This window comes from Tripterygium wilfordii, chromosome 13 (genome assembly GCF_013401445.1).
Source record: "Tripterygium wilfordii isolate XIE 37 chromosome 13, ASM1340144v1, whole genome shotgun sequence".
NCBI classification, from domain to species: domain Eukaryota; kingdom Viridiplantae; phylum Streptophyta; class Magnoliopsida; order Celastrales; family Celastraceae; genus Tripterygium; species Tripterygium wilfordii.
Window position 1 is genome coordinate 1,965,901 of NC_052244.1, and position 15,370 is coordinate 1,981,270.

Here is a 15,370-nt window from a genome sequence, read left to right on the forward strand (position 1 = left end):
GATATCACAGTCTTTCCTGTCATAAAGTCTTGGTCGATACCATAGTTACAATCAACGGTTCATATAAAGCTGTCATTATTTCATGTAACAGACATGTCAAATTAGCACAGATGCAACTCTTTTGCTCACATGCAGTACTTAAGTAAGCACCACCCCTTGTCTCTCTCTCAGGCTCAAAAAATGTCGAGTAACAAGAGAAGGTTCGTCTTCAACAGAGTCTCAGTGAAGCTCGGGTGCAGCTGCGTGAGACCAAAACTCTCCAACATCTTCCACCCCAAACCCAAGCCACCCCACTTGAACCACAACCACCGGCGCAACCACCACTACTCCTCTTCAACCTCATCATCTCAAACCACCACCACCACCACCACATTCTCTCCAGCCACACCCACTCCACCCCCACGTTTCTACGAAAGCTGGGATAGTACTACCGACGACGCCACGTGTCCGAGGAGTGTTGGTGCGCTTGGGCGCTTAGGGGGAGAGAGCATGGCAGTGGAGAAGGATTCGGATGATCCGTACTTGGATTTTCGGCATTCAATGCTTCAAATGGTAGTGGAGAAGGAAATATACTCTAAACAAGATCTAAGGGAACTACTCAACTGCTTTTTGCAGCTAAACGCACCGTATCATCATGGGATTATCGTTGAAGCTTTCAGTGAGATCTGGAAGGGTGTGTTCTCTCAGAAGCTGCGCAGTGGATTCGTCTCACCTGACTCCTAGGTCGAGCTGCACGTGGTTTATTTAACAAATCTACGTGTACGTACTACTCACCGTAGCGTATATACTTTTATATTTATTTTTCTGTTTTGGGTATTGCAAGTTGATTTGCTCAAAATCCCATGCCAGGTCATGGTGGGGAAAGACAGGATGTATTGGCATTTGTGATCTAAGGAAGGCTCCTCCTATGAAGGTTGAGAGAACTTGTAATAGAAGTCACAGCACTGCAATGGTCAGGTTCAGTTTGTTTATCATTGTGGAATCCATAATTATTTTTTTTAGTTTGGTAAACAGATTAGATATGTGTGATAATCACTATAATAATTTCTACTACAAGAATTCTCGTCTGCCGCCTCCGACTAGGGCCACATTGGTGGGTGGAGGTGGAGGAGACATGCACTAATAAGTGGTGGGGTTGAATGCAATCCTATTAATGAATGCAATATTTTGTAATTGTATTTTATGGACCGACTGACTGAGTTGTTCATTTTCCAATGTTTGGTTGCACTTAATTATTTAGTAGCAGAGAAGACTTAATTCATATGATGTAGCTACCATCTTGAGGATCACAAGTTAATGCAAATTTAATATGTAGCTACGTTAAAATCTTATTTAAGATCCGGTATCAACTTTTGATTTTCCGAAATCATTAATTTTATGCGTAGACATGGCATGGAACGATCCAGTATGGACATCGTCGTCCAGGCCAGAATTGCACTCACGCGGTGATTTAATTTTGATTGTCCGTATTCATCATGAGTCTGTCTTGTGATAAATTTGTCCAGGAAAGTCAAACGTGTTAAATGTTAAAACTGCCGTCATACCTCCGTTTGGAGGACCCGCAATTGAGGCCCTACATTAAAAGCCCAAGCCCAAGAAAAGCCCAACTTGCAATCCTAATAGGCTACCCATTTTAGGATGGGTAGACGACGTAACAAACCCAAAGAAAAAGCCCAAAACATCTGTACAGGAAAATAAGACGCCCGGCCCCTGCTGTCGAAGGCTCGAAGCTATTGTCATGGAAATTTGAAACAACCTTGTCAGGTTGGTAAGTATTACATTAAGAGGAAGCATTTAAGACAAAAAAATAAAAATAAAAAAACCATCACGCCTGAGAAAATGACAGCACAAAAATCACCACTGAATTATTTGTAACAAGGTAATTAATAACTGCCAATTCAAATCAGTAATTACCATTTATTTTGGTTTAATTTGCAGTAACTGTGGACCATATATGACCAAGTTGTTTCACCTAAATCCATTAAAACTCTATCCAAGAACTGAAAATTAATTGAGTACTGAGAGACCTGTAAGGTAGTAAAAACAAGAGTAAGATATGTGAGGATATTAAGTAACTCTGACCATCTGAGAGAGCTATGAATATATGATCATAATTCATAACCTAGCTACTGTGTCACAATCACAGCATCACACTCGTTGAGATATATTCACGCATTCATATGGAGTGTTAAATGCGAGTTTAATGTGTATCTTATTACACATCAATAATATTGTCCGTTTTAAATTATTTGATTCTCGTTAATATATCAGGCCCGCACGACTTTGCATTCCCCAAGAGATTACTCATCTCAATAATGCTCTCACAGAAACATGCTTAACTGGGAAATTACTATGAGATGTTCTATTCAAGGAAAACACATTGTTGATGATTAGGATATGAAATTATCTATATATGTTAACATATCTATCTATCTTGTAAGTAGAGTACTGAAGCCCACTACAACGCTTAAATTTTATTGCAACGGCTAGTACTACTTTCTTCAGGATAATATGTTGAAGCACCATCGGATGATCCATTCAAATAATGACCCTCAATTAATAGATGAGAGCGGATAGATGAAAAAATTTCTTGGAAAGTGAAGATTTCATTAATGAATGTGGTCTTTATGTATATCCATACACCCTACTAGGAACATGTAATTGGGTTTGGGTTGTTCCTAAACCCGCACGGATTTGTTCTTGAGCTCTCTCTGGCCTTTTTTTTTTTTTATAAACAGTAGAATATATTGAACCAACGGAAAACAAATATAGAAGGGCATCAAATATGATGGCCTAAAGGAAGAAAAAAACAGACATAGGGTAAACTGGAGCACTCAACCATATTACCATGTTTAACCTATGTGATATTTTTGTTCTCACACAACAATCATTCCCTCAAACAAAAGACCACAGTGCCTCCCTTCAAATAGCCTTATTCCAATGGAGATATTCCATACGTACTTTATATACTCAATTATCTTCTCATGTTTAACCAATATGGTGTCTTTGTACCCACAATTGTATCGTATTTGTATTGTCGAAAACATGTTCTTGAAGAACATGGAGCGTTGACAATTATTTCTACGCTGACTCTTTTTTCCCCCAAATGGATAGACATAGACAACTAGTACAACAATCCTCTTTGGACGTGACCATGATAAAAAGAAGTTACTCTACTCGCTCCAGAATGTCCGGTTTAAACCATATTACTATTCTTAGGGCGAATCCGTCATTGTAACCCGGTAGTTTATCGCCAGGTAGTTTTTGTTCTGTTTAAGAGATTGCATCTATATTCGATTTTCAAGTGGTGACACATAAGAGACAATTCTCAAATTCATCAATGTACCCCATTATTATTTTTTTGCAGTGTCACTGGTGTTCAAAGACGATAATGTTGCAGGTCGGGCGGACCAGGCCAAAAACTTCTCTGCTGGAATTGGATTCTACCTATCAATTGATAACGACCATCCACAATTTAAATAACCAACGGCTCTGATTCTCTCAATATTTCCAACGGTCCATGTTGCGTTGCACACGAGATCATCCCAACGGTCATGATTCATTGATTAAAAAAAGCAACAACTACATTAAATTATTTCATATGGAACCTGATACACGCCGCATTTATGGCTAGAATGCCGTTGAACCAACATTAGAGCATTCGTATTAAAATCTCTAAACTCATGTCATTCGCTAAAATAAAGACTAATAAGCACATACTTAAACAACACCCAAACCACTAGGTAGAGTTATAAAGATGGTCTTTGATGATCATGGTTCGAAACTCCCTTCCCAATTCCCGTTTAAAAAAGAGAGTACATACTTAAAAAAAAACATGGATTAAAAGGGAACTAATCTTTTAACGCTGTAGAGATTATAGAAGTATAGAATACAAAGACAAATTAGATGGTTATCAAGAAGTATTCTACTATGATTTATCAATCTAGTTATACATTCATTAATTTAATTAAGATGAAGCATCATCATCATCTTTCTCTTTGTTCTCACTACTCTCTCCTTCTTCCACAGAAGAAATACAAGGAGTTAAAGAAGAAGAATCACCATCACAAGAAGAAGTACAAAACGACAATGGAGAAGAAGGAGAGGAAACAACATGAATAGCATTATTACAAGTAGAAGAGAAATCATGAATAGAGAGTGAAACAAGTAGATCAATAAAAGCAGCAGCAATATAACCATGATTACTCTTCTCATTCACTCTCAAATACCAACAAAAAAGCTCTTCAAGACCTTCCCAATCCTTCACACCATGAGCCTCCACCATCTCCTCCATTGATTTCCTAAAATCCACAAAAGGGTCTTGTGACTCCATGGCCATCACCAAACTCTCTTTAAATGGAAACCCACCTGATTTTGACTCTTCTAGTATTGAATTACTCTCACCTGGCTCAAAGAAGAGCCTCTTTGACCTTAAACCTTGAATCACTGTCTCTATTGAACAATCCCCTCCCGAATCTTCCGACGTTAATGTCGAAAAACTAGCTGATTCCGAGGAATTTGTGGACAATATTGAATAATCTTGAGTAGTAGTAGTAGGAGTGTCCGAATAAATGGCCTTGAACATGTTGTTGTTGTCTCGAAAAGAGAGAGTTCTTGGTTGGTTGCAAGAAGGCCATGCCTTGGAGAGGAATGGGAGCTTGACCATGTGTGTGGTTTTTGGTTGAATGAAAGAGAAAATAAGCGTTATATGTGTATATCTGTGTGTGGGTTGATTCAAATTGGAGGCTTTTGAGAGAGTTCTTTACTGTGGGCATTAATGGCCAATTCAGAGTAGAATTTAAAAGGGAGACAAAGTTGGGTGAGATTGGAAACAAGAGATAGGGACAACTATGGTTTTTCAATCTCCTTAATTTTTATTTGTTTTTTGTTTGTGTATTAAATTACTTGCTTGTGTTATAAATGTTGGTCAGTAGAGCACATTGAATATTGTCCTTGGATCTCTTGATTAGATTAGTGTATTATTATATTGCATAATTGCAGTTTGATTTCTTTGGTAGGTTCATCAGTTTATGTTGCTCAAATGCACAAGCTAGCCAGCTCAAAATTTTGAATATTATGAATGCATTCTCTTATGCGGGCTTAAAGAGTTAAAATGCGGATTTAAAGGAATGAGAGGGGTTCCAATTAGAATATAAGGCTCCGTTTGGTACGTCGGATAAGACTCCGTATAGTATAAAATTATCCTTTAATGAAGTTATCGGGTGTTTGGATGTTTTTTAAAAATCTCTGGATAGTATAATTTTTTACAAAAATGGCTCTTATACGATGCAGACCGTATAATATTAAAACGCCTCCAACTCGTTTTTATTTTATACGGAGCGCTTAGTATAAGAGATAACATGTCAAAAGACAAAAAAAACCTTCACCCTCACTTTATATAGGAAGAGAGAAAAAGTAAACCCTAAAACTATACATACCAACGTTGGGGGAGAGCTACCATAGTCAAGATGTTTTCATGAGAAATTGAGCCGTACTTAAAGCATTTGCAAATAAATTTTCTTGAGCTTGTTATGATCCTTTTTTTTTCCAAGTTAGTGTATACTGAAAGCATTTCATGGATGTTTGGCAAAATCTCTTAATAAAAAATTATTGTTTTAATTGGGGGTAATCTAGACAAATTATCATAAATCTTATACTATCATTTTGTCTAACAACAAATCAAACATCGTATTATATAATAATTATACTATACATGGCTAATATCAGATTTTTTCCAAACACTGGATAGGATTAAATTATACATCAACTTATCCAATGATTAAATTATACATTGGATAGTAATATTATACTATCCTATACGATCTACCAAACGGACTCTAAGAGTTAGAAATTAGTGGTTAGGGTTTAGAGTTAAAGGTTTAAGGTTTAAAATTTAGGATTTATATATGGCTTAATTCATAGTGTTTAGGGTTTATGGTTTAGAATTTAGTTTTTAGATTTTTTTTTCCAAATCTACTATATTCTAATCACACATTTTAATTCATGATTTAACATAATTTTGGGGATAATTGGAGCCAAAATCGGAGCTATGAATTGGAGCCTCCTATCTCGGATTTAAAATGCGAACCACTGAATCTATGTTGTTTTTGTAAACAAGTGCGACCCAAAGCGCGCAATGAACCCACTTGTCATATCATTTTTCAACACTCTCAAAAATGGTCCGCATATGAGAATTCATATAAATGTTTAATTTAATAGGCATATATACTTAATTTTCATTCAATTTCCTAATCATATTTCATGATCTCTTAGATACATAAAAAGAAAGCAAAAATAACATGGGGGTAGTGAGCATTCAAATCAATCCCCATCTTAGTGAAGCAATTATGATCACCTACTTTTTCATTAATGTTTGGGAAGGGGCATGAGTGTTTTTGTAGTACTAGTTTTCAAACAGATTTGTGGTTACATCTCATTTTCAGTACATACTAAAAGAAATCCAAAAGTAATTAAGCAACCTTAGGTAGAATTGCAATTTCACTTGCCCACGTTAATTAATTAACCATAGATATGTCAATCCCAATCAAAACAGTCTGAGCTTCCCTACTTTAATTACAATCTAAGCAAAGCTTGAAAATGATATGAAAACCCAAATTGAAGAGGGACCCGACTCGAGTGGACGGGATAATAAGTCTATGTAGTGTGAAGTTGGGCTGGTGTGGACGTAGAAAGATAAATTAAGCAATGAGTGCCAGTATGGGATGGTTTAAAGTGGACAAAATGTTAATGATAGGAGGGACCGGCTGCTACAGGGACTCTCCAAGTTTGACTTATGGAAGAGTTCAAAGATTGATCGTTCAGCTAATGGAGTAATGGACTAGCCCACGGCTTAATTAGCCAAATGGGTCTCGGAAGGACACTATGATCTGGCCGCCTTCCCTCTACAATTGAGGATGAAAATCATGCATGTTCATGTGCAAAAACACTGAGTAAGGGAACTGCTTCACGTGAACTCCTGGGACATGCATAATGAAAAAGGAGACAAGACAGAGAGAGACTGGTTTGTATGATTGTGAGACTCATCTCTATGATTGTTGCTTCGCTACTCAAAAACTCAAAAGGATTGGTCTGCAGCAGTACGAAGTATAGCGAGAAGAGATCCAACTTCGTTTTCCTGGTCCTTATGGTTATTAATGGCTTGTTTGGTTTATTCTAAATAACGAAGACACATCACATCCCTATTTTAAGTTTTAAATATGTATTATAGTATTTAATTCTAGGGCCACAATTCTGTGGATGAATCAGCTCATAGATTGCGATAGATAGAGCTATATATATATATATATATATATACACACGCTAAGGGGACCATGGTACAGAGGGATTATTATGTGGTCCTCTCCTCTCTGGATTGAACTTAAAGAAGCAGATTTGAAGTTCAAATTTTACATATCAGTAAAAGAGAGTTTCGTGGAGCCGGCCAACTGTAATGGAAGAGTGGTATGAGTTCAGAAACTTTGTATGGATTAGAAATTATGGATGAGTATGTCTGTCTTATGTAGGGGACCTGGACCTTATCCTCTATCTTGTATTTTTGTCATCCTAGTATATAATATTTATGATCTCCGATCCATCAAGACATGTAAGAAATCCCACATCGATTAGCTTGATGTAAGGTAACGATGTGGTCTATAAGTGTGAGCGCAACCTCGAATACTTGATATGTCTTTTGAAGGACAAAGCCATGCGAATCTTATGCCAATTTCGGCTCCTCTAACCGTTTTCACGGAACAGTAACTTATAGCAGTTACGGCCAAATCATGCCTACCTCCTCCAAGGTAATTACAAATTAATTTGGTGTCGTAATTCCTCATCAGCAATCAGGTATCCACAGAAATGCACAAAAATGCCATAAAAATCATCCAAGATCGAAGGAAAACGACCAACCATGCAGTTCACGCAGCTCAAAATGGCGGCCCACCTCCCAACCAGATTTAGCAGAATATTGGACCATCTCATCCATGTCCATCTCACCACGCACTTGTGACCCACAATGAAAGATACCAGGCCAGCACCTTAATTTGATATCAACTTAAGATACCTGCAGAATTGTGGGTTCCCCTCAAATTCAAGGCATCAAAGGTACAGCCATTGACGAATTGCTGAGGTATCTATGCATATATGCTGCCTGCCATCCCATGTGCTTAGTGTCCTTGGACTCGGAGTCCTCTCACATCTGCAGTTCTGCAATTTTGCCATTTTGGTAACAACTATACGAAACAATATCTATATCTATATATATATATATATATTAAGATCTCTAACTTTTGATAACAAGCCACTCACTGCAGATCGGATACTCGATCGCATGCAGTTCTCGCCAGTCTTCGATCGATCATGTGCAAGCAGAACTGCAGAAGTACTCATGAGGAACAAGCAAATTTTTGCAATTACAATATGATTTAGCTACGAATAAGGCTCTCCATAAGATCAAATCATATCAAATCAGGAAATCAAATTGAGAATTTTTTTGATGAGAATGAATAATGACAAAAATTACAGAGAAAGAATAAGGACACAGAAAAATTACAGAGAAGGATAAGACAGAATAATGACAAAAATCTGGTGTTTGTAATTATAAATTCCTAAACTATTTTTGTGGCATTAGGTTAAATATTTGTTATTATGAAATAAAAAGCGGGGTTACTATTTTTGAAAAAAAGAAAGAATAAGGACAGGGAAAAAACAAAACAGGGAAGCTGGGATCAATCTGTGGCCTAATAAGTGAGCTTACCAAAACAAATATCCAGTCAAATAAATCAAATCCGCTAGCTCTCACGCCATTTTAAAAATTAGGAATGTAAAATAAAAATTATATGGTGTTTTTTTAATTAAACTACGGGCCTATCAGAATGGGCCCTCGAAGAGGTTGAGCCCAATCCGTATGGTAGCACAAATAAGCAGGTGGGCCGACGAGCAGCTTCTTTGGGCTGGATCTGATGGAAGATATATAAACTATTTGGGCTTTAATGCCTGCATTCCATTCTCAATGAATTTTCACGAACCAAGTAATACGCGTTTAATTGATTCTTCCTGCCCCTAGTTGCCCGCACAGGCCACAGCTCTCCTGGTTCAGTTCCTCTCTACAAGCCCAGATCCGGTAATCTCTAGTCTCTGCAAAGCCGGCGTCTATCAACTCTTTCTTAGGTAAGTTCCTTTTTTTTCCTTTTCGGTTCTAATTTCTGTTTGTTTCCTGGTAATATCACGATGTTGGAAAAATTAAATTTTGTTCTCCTGTTTTCGGCAGCGGCAAGCGAGTGAGAAAATGTCGGTGTTAGTAGTGACAAGCTTAGGAGAAGGGATTGAAACCTTGGCAAGGATAAATGATGCTTATGTTGATGAGAAGAGCAGACCATATAAGAATATCCGGTTTATTAACTATCCTAATTCTCTATGTGTTATTACCTCTTTTCGATGTCACTTCTGGGTTGATGATATGATACCATTGCTATATTTGCACAGAATCAAGCACACCTATATATTGGATGATCCTTTTGATGATCCTCCCCAGCTAGCTGAGTTCATTCCTGAGGCTTCTTCAGAAGGAAAACCAAATGATGAGGTACTAACCGATGTGGATATTCATTTTTATTTGTTAAGATATGTTGGAGTAACTCAGCTTGACAATCTAACGTCTCATATGTATTTTTGTATTTGAGACTGAAGGATAGATGAATTCCTGTAACTTGTAAGGAATCATATCTTTTGCAGACACTCTAAACTACGAGACTATGAACAAACTTCACAAGCTTTTTGCAACTATGCATGATAGTTTCTCTACAAATGATGCCATGGATTTCTCTCGTTCTGGGGATTTACATCCATCTCTCTTGCATGATTTTTTTTGTAATGCGAAAGGTAAATTTTATTAAGGTGCACTGAGAAAGTGCTACGCAAACAAAGGAGTACAGGTTACAGGAAAGAATGAAACTTCAGAAAAGATGCGCAATAATAATTAAGTTACAGCAGAACAGAGGATGTTGAGAAGTTTTTTTTTTGGATAGAATAATTGGGAGGATTGGTGCAATTTCTTGGCAGCCAAAGCTGAAAGCTTGGTTGTAATTAATTAGTATGCTGGATATCATAGACATTAGCTCCTGCAGGATTGAACCTCCAAACCAATTTCTTTAGCAAATGTCATAGATCATCTTCTTCCTAGTTATCTCCTTACACTGCATACAGTTGTGCTTTCGGGAAAAAAATGAAAGAGAAATCTGAAACTTCAAAGCATGAGAAGGTTGCATTTATTAAATTTTGTTCCTGAGCAAGGTTGAACTGATATAAATTGAGGGTATTAGTTATATTCTCATTCCTCATAATATAGTTGGTCACGAAGAAAGTATTTCATTCCAGCTCATTTAGGCATAAGCTGTCTCTAATCTCTATCCAAGGAGTGATCAATGATTATTCAATTTGTGCCATCAGTTATGTGATTGATGGTGGAATTTAAAGAGGAAAGCACTTGAATTGAGATTGATTTAGCCTTTAAAAATTCATATATGGTAAAGTTTCTAGGTAGATTGTTTGATTTTTACATGGCACGGCATTTTATGATTAATTTTTGGGTATCATTATTCATTCTTCCGCTTACTAGGTTGATGTAGACGTACGCCTTGAAGATGATTGGGTGCCTTTAGATGAGCAATTGGGTCCTGCTGAACTTGAGGAGATGGTCCGAACCAAGGAAGCTCATTCTAGTGCAGTTGTTCTCGAGAGTGTATGTGTTTTAGAGCTGCTATATATAAGTGTTGATCTATGCATTCAGAGTCCAACTTTGATATACTATATACTCGTAATACATTGTTCTTACTGTATAACTTGCTTCACAGATTGGGGATATTCCTGAAGCTGAGATAAAGCCTCCAGATAATGTGCTATTTGTTTGTAAACTAAATCCAGTTACAGAAGTGAGTGAGTTCTCTCATTCTGTGATAGAGATCCTTACCATGAGGTCCATGACTATTATCATAAAAGTCTTACAGTACAATTCAATTTATATGAGAAGAACTAACAAATTCTTGTTCCACTTCTCTTTAACTTTGCACACTATAATAGTTCATTTGTTACCGCAGGATGAGGACTTGCATACAATCTTTTCACGTTTTGGAACTGTATTATCGTAAGTGAATTTTAACTTTGCTTCTATTTTTGAATCCGTTTGGTGCTAATTGGATTTCATGATTGTTCTCATTGCACTCAAATGCATCTCATTCTCATCGTAAGTGAATGTTCACAGGGCTGAGGTAATCCGTGATTATAAAACTGGAGACAGCTTGTGCTATGCTTTCATTGGTAAGTGAATTCTTGGTTTAGGTGCTAGGATATGCATCTAACCTTACATACATGAATACATCCAATGTCTTATATAGGCATTTATGTGTGTGATTGTACCTGATTATTACATATGTATGGTTAGTCCCCCCCCCCTCCCCCAATCTTTCTTTTGTCTTTTCGCTTTGAGCTTTAACAATTTGAAACTCAATATCAGTGAACCTAACTAATCATCAAATCTACTCTTGCTCTGCTTATTTAATTTCTATGACTGCTTATAAGTCCTTAAAAATCAATATGAATTGGAGTCGCTAAGAGAGATTCTTATTCTTTAATAACTAAGACATTGATTTATATGGTGGTATTTAGAGAAAATGGATATATCTTGTCTCAAAGCAAGTATAGAATTTTAAAAAAAGGGTTTCTTTTAAAAAAGAGCCCCAAATGGAGCAGGATACCATAGAGAGGAAAATATATATGTTGTGATCCAATTGATTGTGATCAGGTCGTACTTTTCATCTTGAATAAGTGAATTTAAATATAGGAATTTAGGAATCCTCTCTTGTACAACCTAAGCACACAAATGTATATTTCATAATGGTAACTCTGATATTGTTTATAATGATATATTATCAGATGATTTGACTAGATCATTCTTGTTTATCGTTGACAGAGTTTGAGACAAGAGATGCATGTGAGGCAGCATATTTTAAGGTATGTTGAAGGTTTAACACTAACTTTTTTCTTACCCAAACTACCTAGCATTTCTCAAATGCCTTGATATATTGCCAAGGTACTTGGAGAGTTGGAGAGAGTGAGGCGATTCAATGACCCGGGGTTTCAAGGGCCGAAGACCCATAGTTCCCTCTTCATATAAAAAATATCTTGATGTGCTTGTACCATGAATTAACCTCCTATGCTATTCCTTTCTTGTACATTTTAACCTCTTCATTTATTTTTTATAAAAAATTAACTTCTCCTATGGATTAATGTAGCCAACTCCAAATTGTTTTAGATAAAGGCTTCAATGAGAATTTTTCAACGTAACATCTTTTTCCATGACAGATGGATAATGCTTTAATTGATGATAGAAGGATTCATGTGGATTTTAGTCAAAGTGTTTCCAAATTGTGGTTCCAATACAGACGCAAAGACAACCAATTGGGTAAAGGTAATCATGGTTATGCCTGTAGATTGTTCCTTTTTTATATTTATTCAGTACATTTTTGCTCACTTTCATTCACTGTATGTGAAATTTAGTTGACTTTGTGCATTTTGAAAGTGTCTTCCGTACCATTTGTCGCCCTAGATTATGTGGTTTGTTTGCTCGTGTCTTGCATCTGCATGCACTTGTTGTTTTCTCCTATTTCTCTTGGAATTGGAGGAAGTTAGATTAGGCACGAACCCTAATAATTATGAACAGTCTCCATCAGATCCTTGGGAAACTGGAAATATCATGTTATAATAATCATCTAGCAATGTAAGCTGTTTTTACAGTTCCTATTGCCATTCATTATCCTGATTCCCTCTTCTTTGGATAAATCTTGAGAAAATTAATCATATTTCTTGTATACTTGTCATGCAAAACACTATCACTGTCAGTGCTGAATGTAAGACTACTAGAGTAGCTTTGTTCAGCTTGCAAGCTCATCATGGCCATCAGATGTAATAATGCTCCGTGGTTTTGATTATGTGCCTTCGAGAAATAAATGCTACCCTTGCAAATCTAATCTTGTTTCTAGGTCACTAAAATCAGACCAGCCAAATAAGTGTTATCTAGTCGTTTTAATGTCTGAATCTGAATGGCCTCAGCCAGGCTTTTTATTGAGATTTTTCAGTCATGTACAGTACCATGCAGCTTAGTCTATCAGCCTACATTTTATTATTTATATCAAACCTAATCCTAAAGTTCAGCCCAAGCCCTAAGTTGCCTATAATTTGTTTTCGTTGAGTCAGAGATAAAAATTCTCAAAACCAAAAATCCGAAACTTACTATTGAACAGCAAGAAGCCAGCTTTTCCACTCCTTCAGAGCAGGCCAGTGAACAACTCTGATGAGAGAATTTCAGTCGAGAGTTATGGCTGGGTGATGGGCATTGTCAAATTGATAAGTTGCATGCAACTGAGACTAGCCCCCTCAATGAATCAAAGCCTTCCCGTGTTACTGAAATGTATGTGACAAGAGATACTGAGACTAGTGGAGGGGCAATGAACAAGTTATGAGCTACTGGGCCAAGGCAGTTTGAAGGTTCTTTTGCTGATATATGCTCAATTTACGGCAAGTTCTGTTAACTTAGACAAATTGGCGTATCATGAATGGGAATGAATTACTTTCAAAGCAAGTGTAGGAGGATTTGGCTCTAGGAATTTGTTGCTGGCAATGGTTAGATTGTGTTTGCTGATGTAACACACCAACCAGTTGCTCAAGTTTGGTGGTTCCATCTACTGAACATGCACCAAAAAGAATTTCAATTAGAGCTTGCAAACCTTGATATTCTACTTTGTAAAGACAATTCTTACAGTGAAAAAAAAGGGGGATCTAAAATTGGATATTGCACATTATTTCTCTGTTTAAAATCATTTGAATCCATTGTCTTAGAACATCTCTAACCCTCTAAAGTTTGCCTATTCATAAACTTGTTCTCTTCTAGGGAGAGGATGCTTCAAGTGTGGTGCTCTTGATCACATGGCAAAGGATTGCAGTGGGAATCCTGCTGCTAAACAACAGCTTTCAAAATACATCCCAAAGGATGATAATAGACAGCATGGTGAAGATCAGAATTGTAGGTTGGTTGGTATTTTTCCATGGGTTCTCTTGCTCTCTCTTTCTCTCACACATGCATTTTAAAAAATGTTGCAGGTATGATATGATATTCGATGGTGAGTCTCCAGAAGTTCATGAAAAGAGGCATGGCAACCAAAATCCAGATGACCGAATTAGCAAACAAAAGATGCATAGGAGTTCAGAAGACTTTAGATATAGGGATGAAGAGAGGAAAGACTCAAGTGATCGGCACCGGCAGAGTTACAGGACTAGAGGACCTGGAGAAGATGAAATGCATCGAGAAAGTAAATCGAGTCGATCCCATGGAAGCAAAAGAGACCAGGATTATTATGAAGGGAAAATGGACAGAGAAACATTCAGCCGGAAGAAAGGAGAGAGATGATGGTCGGAAAGATGATTCGGATTATAGAAAGCGAAGTTCAGACGGCATTAATCGAGATGACCGTGCTGAAAGGAGGGAAGATAGAGATTATAGAAAGAGAACTGTAGATAATGATAGCCATATAAGAAGAAAGGATGAAGTTGACACTAGAAAAAGTATGGAAGTAGATCATAGAAAAAGAAAAGCAGTTGATGGTGACAGAGATTACAGAAGGAGAAATGTAGATGGTGACAGTGCAGACTACGATGGCCGTAAGAGCAGGAGGGAAGAGCATGAAAATAGACGTAAAGGCAGAAATTAAGATGAGATAATAATCGTGAACTTGACTGACAGTAGCCAAAGGCAGCAAGATGATAGGAGATGATGCTGATGGACCTGATTTTTTATGAGTGAGCTCTTGTTGCTTGCTTTTCTACAAAATATACTCTGAAACAAACCATTCAAATCGTTTTGCAGCGAAGTATTATCACTTTGCAGGAGAGGAGGTTCTTGAAAGGACGTAATCACTTCTGGACTAAATTTTTGATATAAGGAGGAAGTAATTTCAATAATCTGCCCATGGACTGATGAACATATTCGAGGTTATTGAATTGGATTGGATTGGATTTATTTCTTTAGACCTTCATAGACAACATAGAATAAAGGCTATAAAATTGAAGCTTATGAGTGGGAGAGAGACTGATTAGTAAGACTAAATTCAAACTTTAGTACTTCAATCTTTACTCCTGGCTTTGTCGGAATCTGTTCTTTGTTTTACAATCGTCAAACTGATCTGTTGCAACTATTTCGTTCTGGCTTCAAAGACTAATTTCGATTTAAGAAATAGGGAGACCAAGTAATCCAACCATTTCATCATGGATTCAAATTTGAAATCCCCCACCCATACTTGTTGCCCATAAAAAAAATAAAAAT

The 15,370-nt window shown here is 37.0% G+C and overlaps 2 protein-coding genes and 1 pseudogene across 2 annotated transcripts; 2 read left to right on the plus strand and 1 right to left on the minus strand.

The window, feature by feature from the left end:
- Positions 1–180: 180 nt before the first annotated feature.
- Positions 181–1,183, plus strand: LOC120013840 (transcription repressor OFP6). The gene is made up of 2 exons (XM_038865796.1): positions 181–759; positions 850–1,183. The coding sequence occupies exon 1, from the start codon at positions 181–183 to the stop codon at positions 721–723; it is 543 nt and encodes a 180-aa protein (XP_038721724.1). The 3' UTR covers positions 724–759; positions 850–1,183.
- Positions 1,184–3,907: 2,724 nt separating this feature from the next.
- Positions 3,908–4,774, minus strand: LOC120013830 (transcription repressor OFP13). Its single transcript, XM_038865781.1, has one exon. The coding sequence runs from the start codon at positions 4,664–4,666 to the stop codon at positions 3,968–3,970; it is 699 nt and encodes a 232-aa protein (XP_038721709.1). The 5' UTR covers positions 4,667–4,774; the 3' UTR covers positions 3,908–3,967.
- Positions 4,775–9,020: 4,246 nt separating this feature from the next.
- On the plus strand, positions 9,021–15,194 carry LOC120013038 (annotated as a pseudogene).
- The last annotated feature ends 176 nt before the right edge of the window (positions 15,195–15,370 follow it).

Excerpts from the sequence above, each read along its gene's own strand:
- LOC120013830 (XM_038865781.1), bottom strand. The coding sequence starts at position 4,666 with ATGGTCAAGCTCCCATTCCTCTCCAAGGCATGGCCTTCTTGCAACCAA.
- LOC120013840 (XM_038865796.1), top strand. The coding sequence starts at position 181 with ATGTCGAGTAACAAGAGAAGGTTCGTCTTCAACAGAGTCTCAGTGAAG.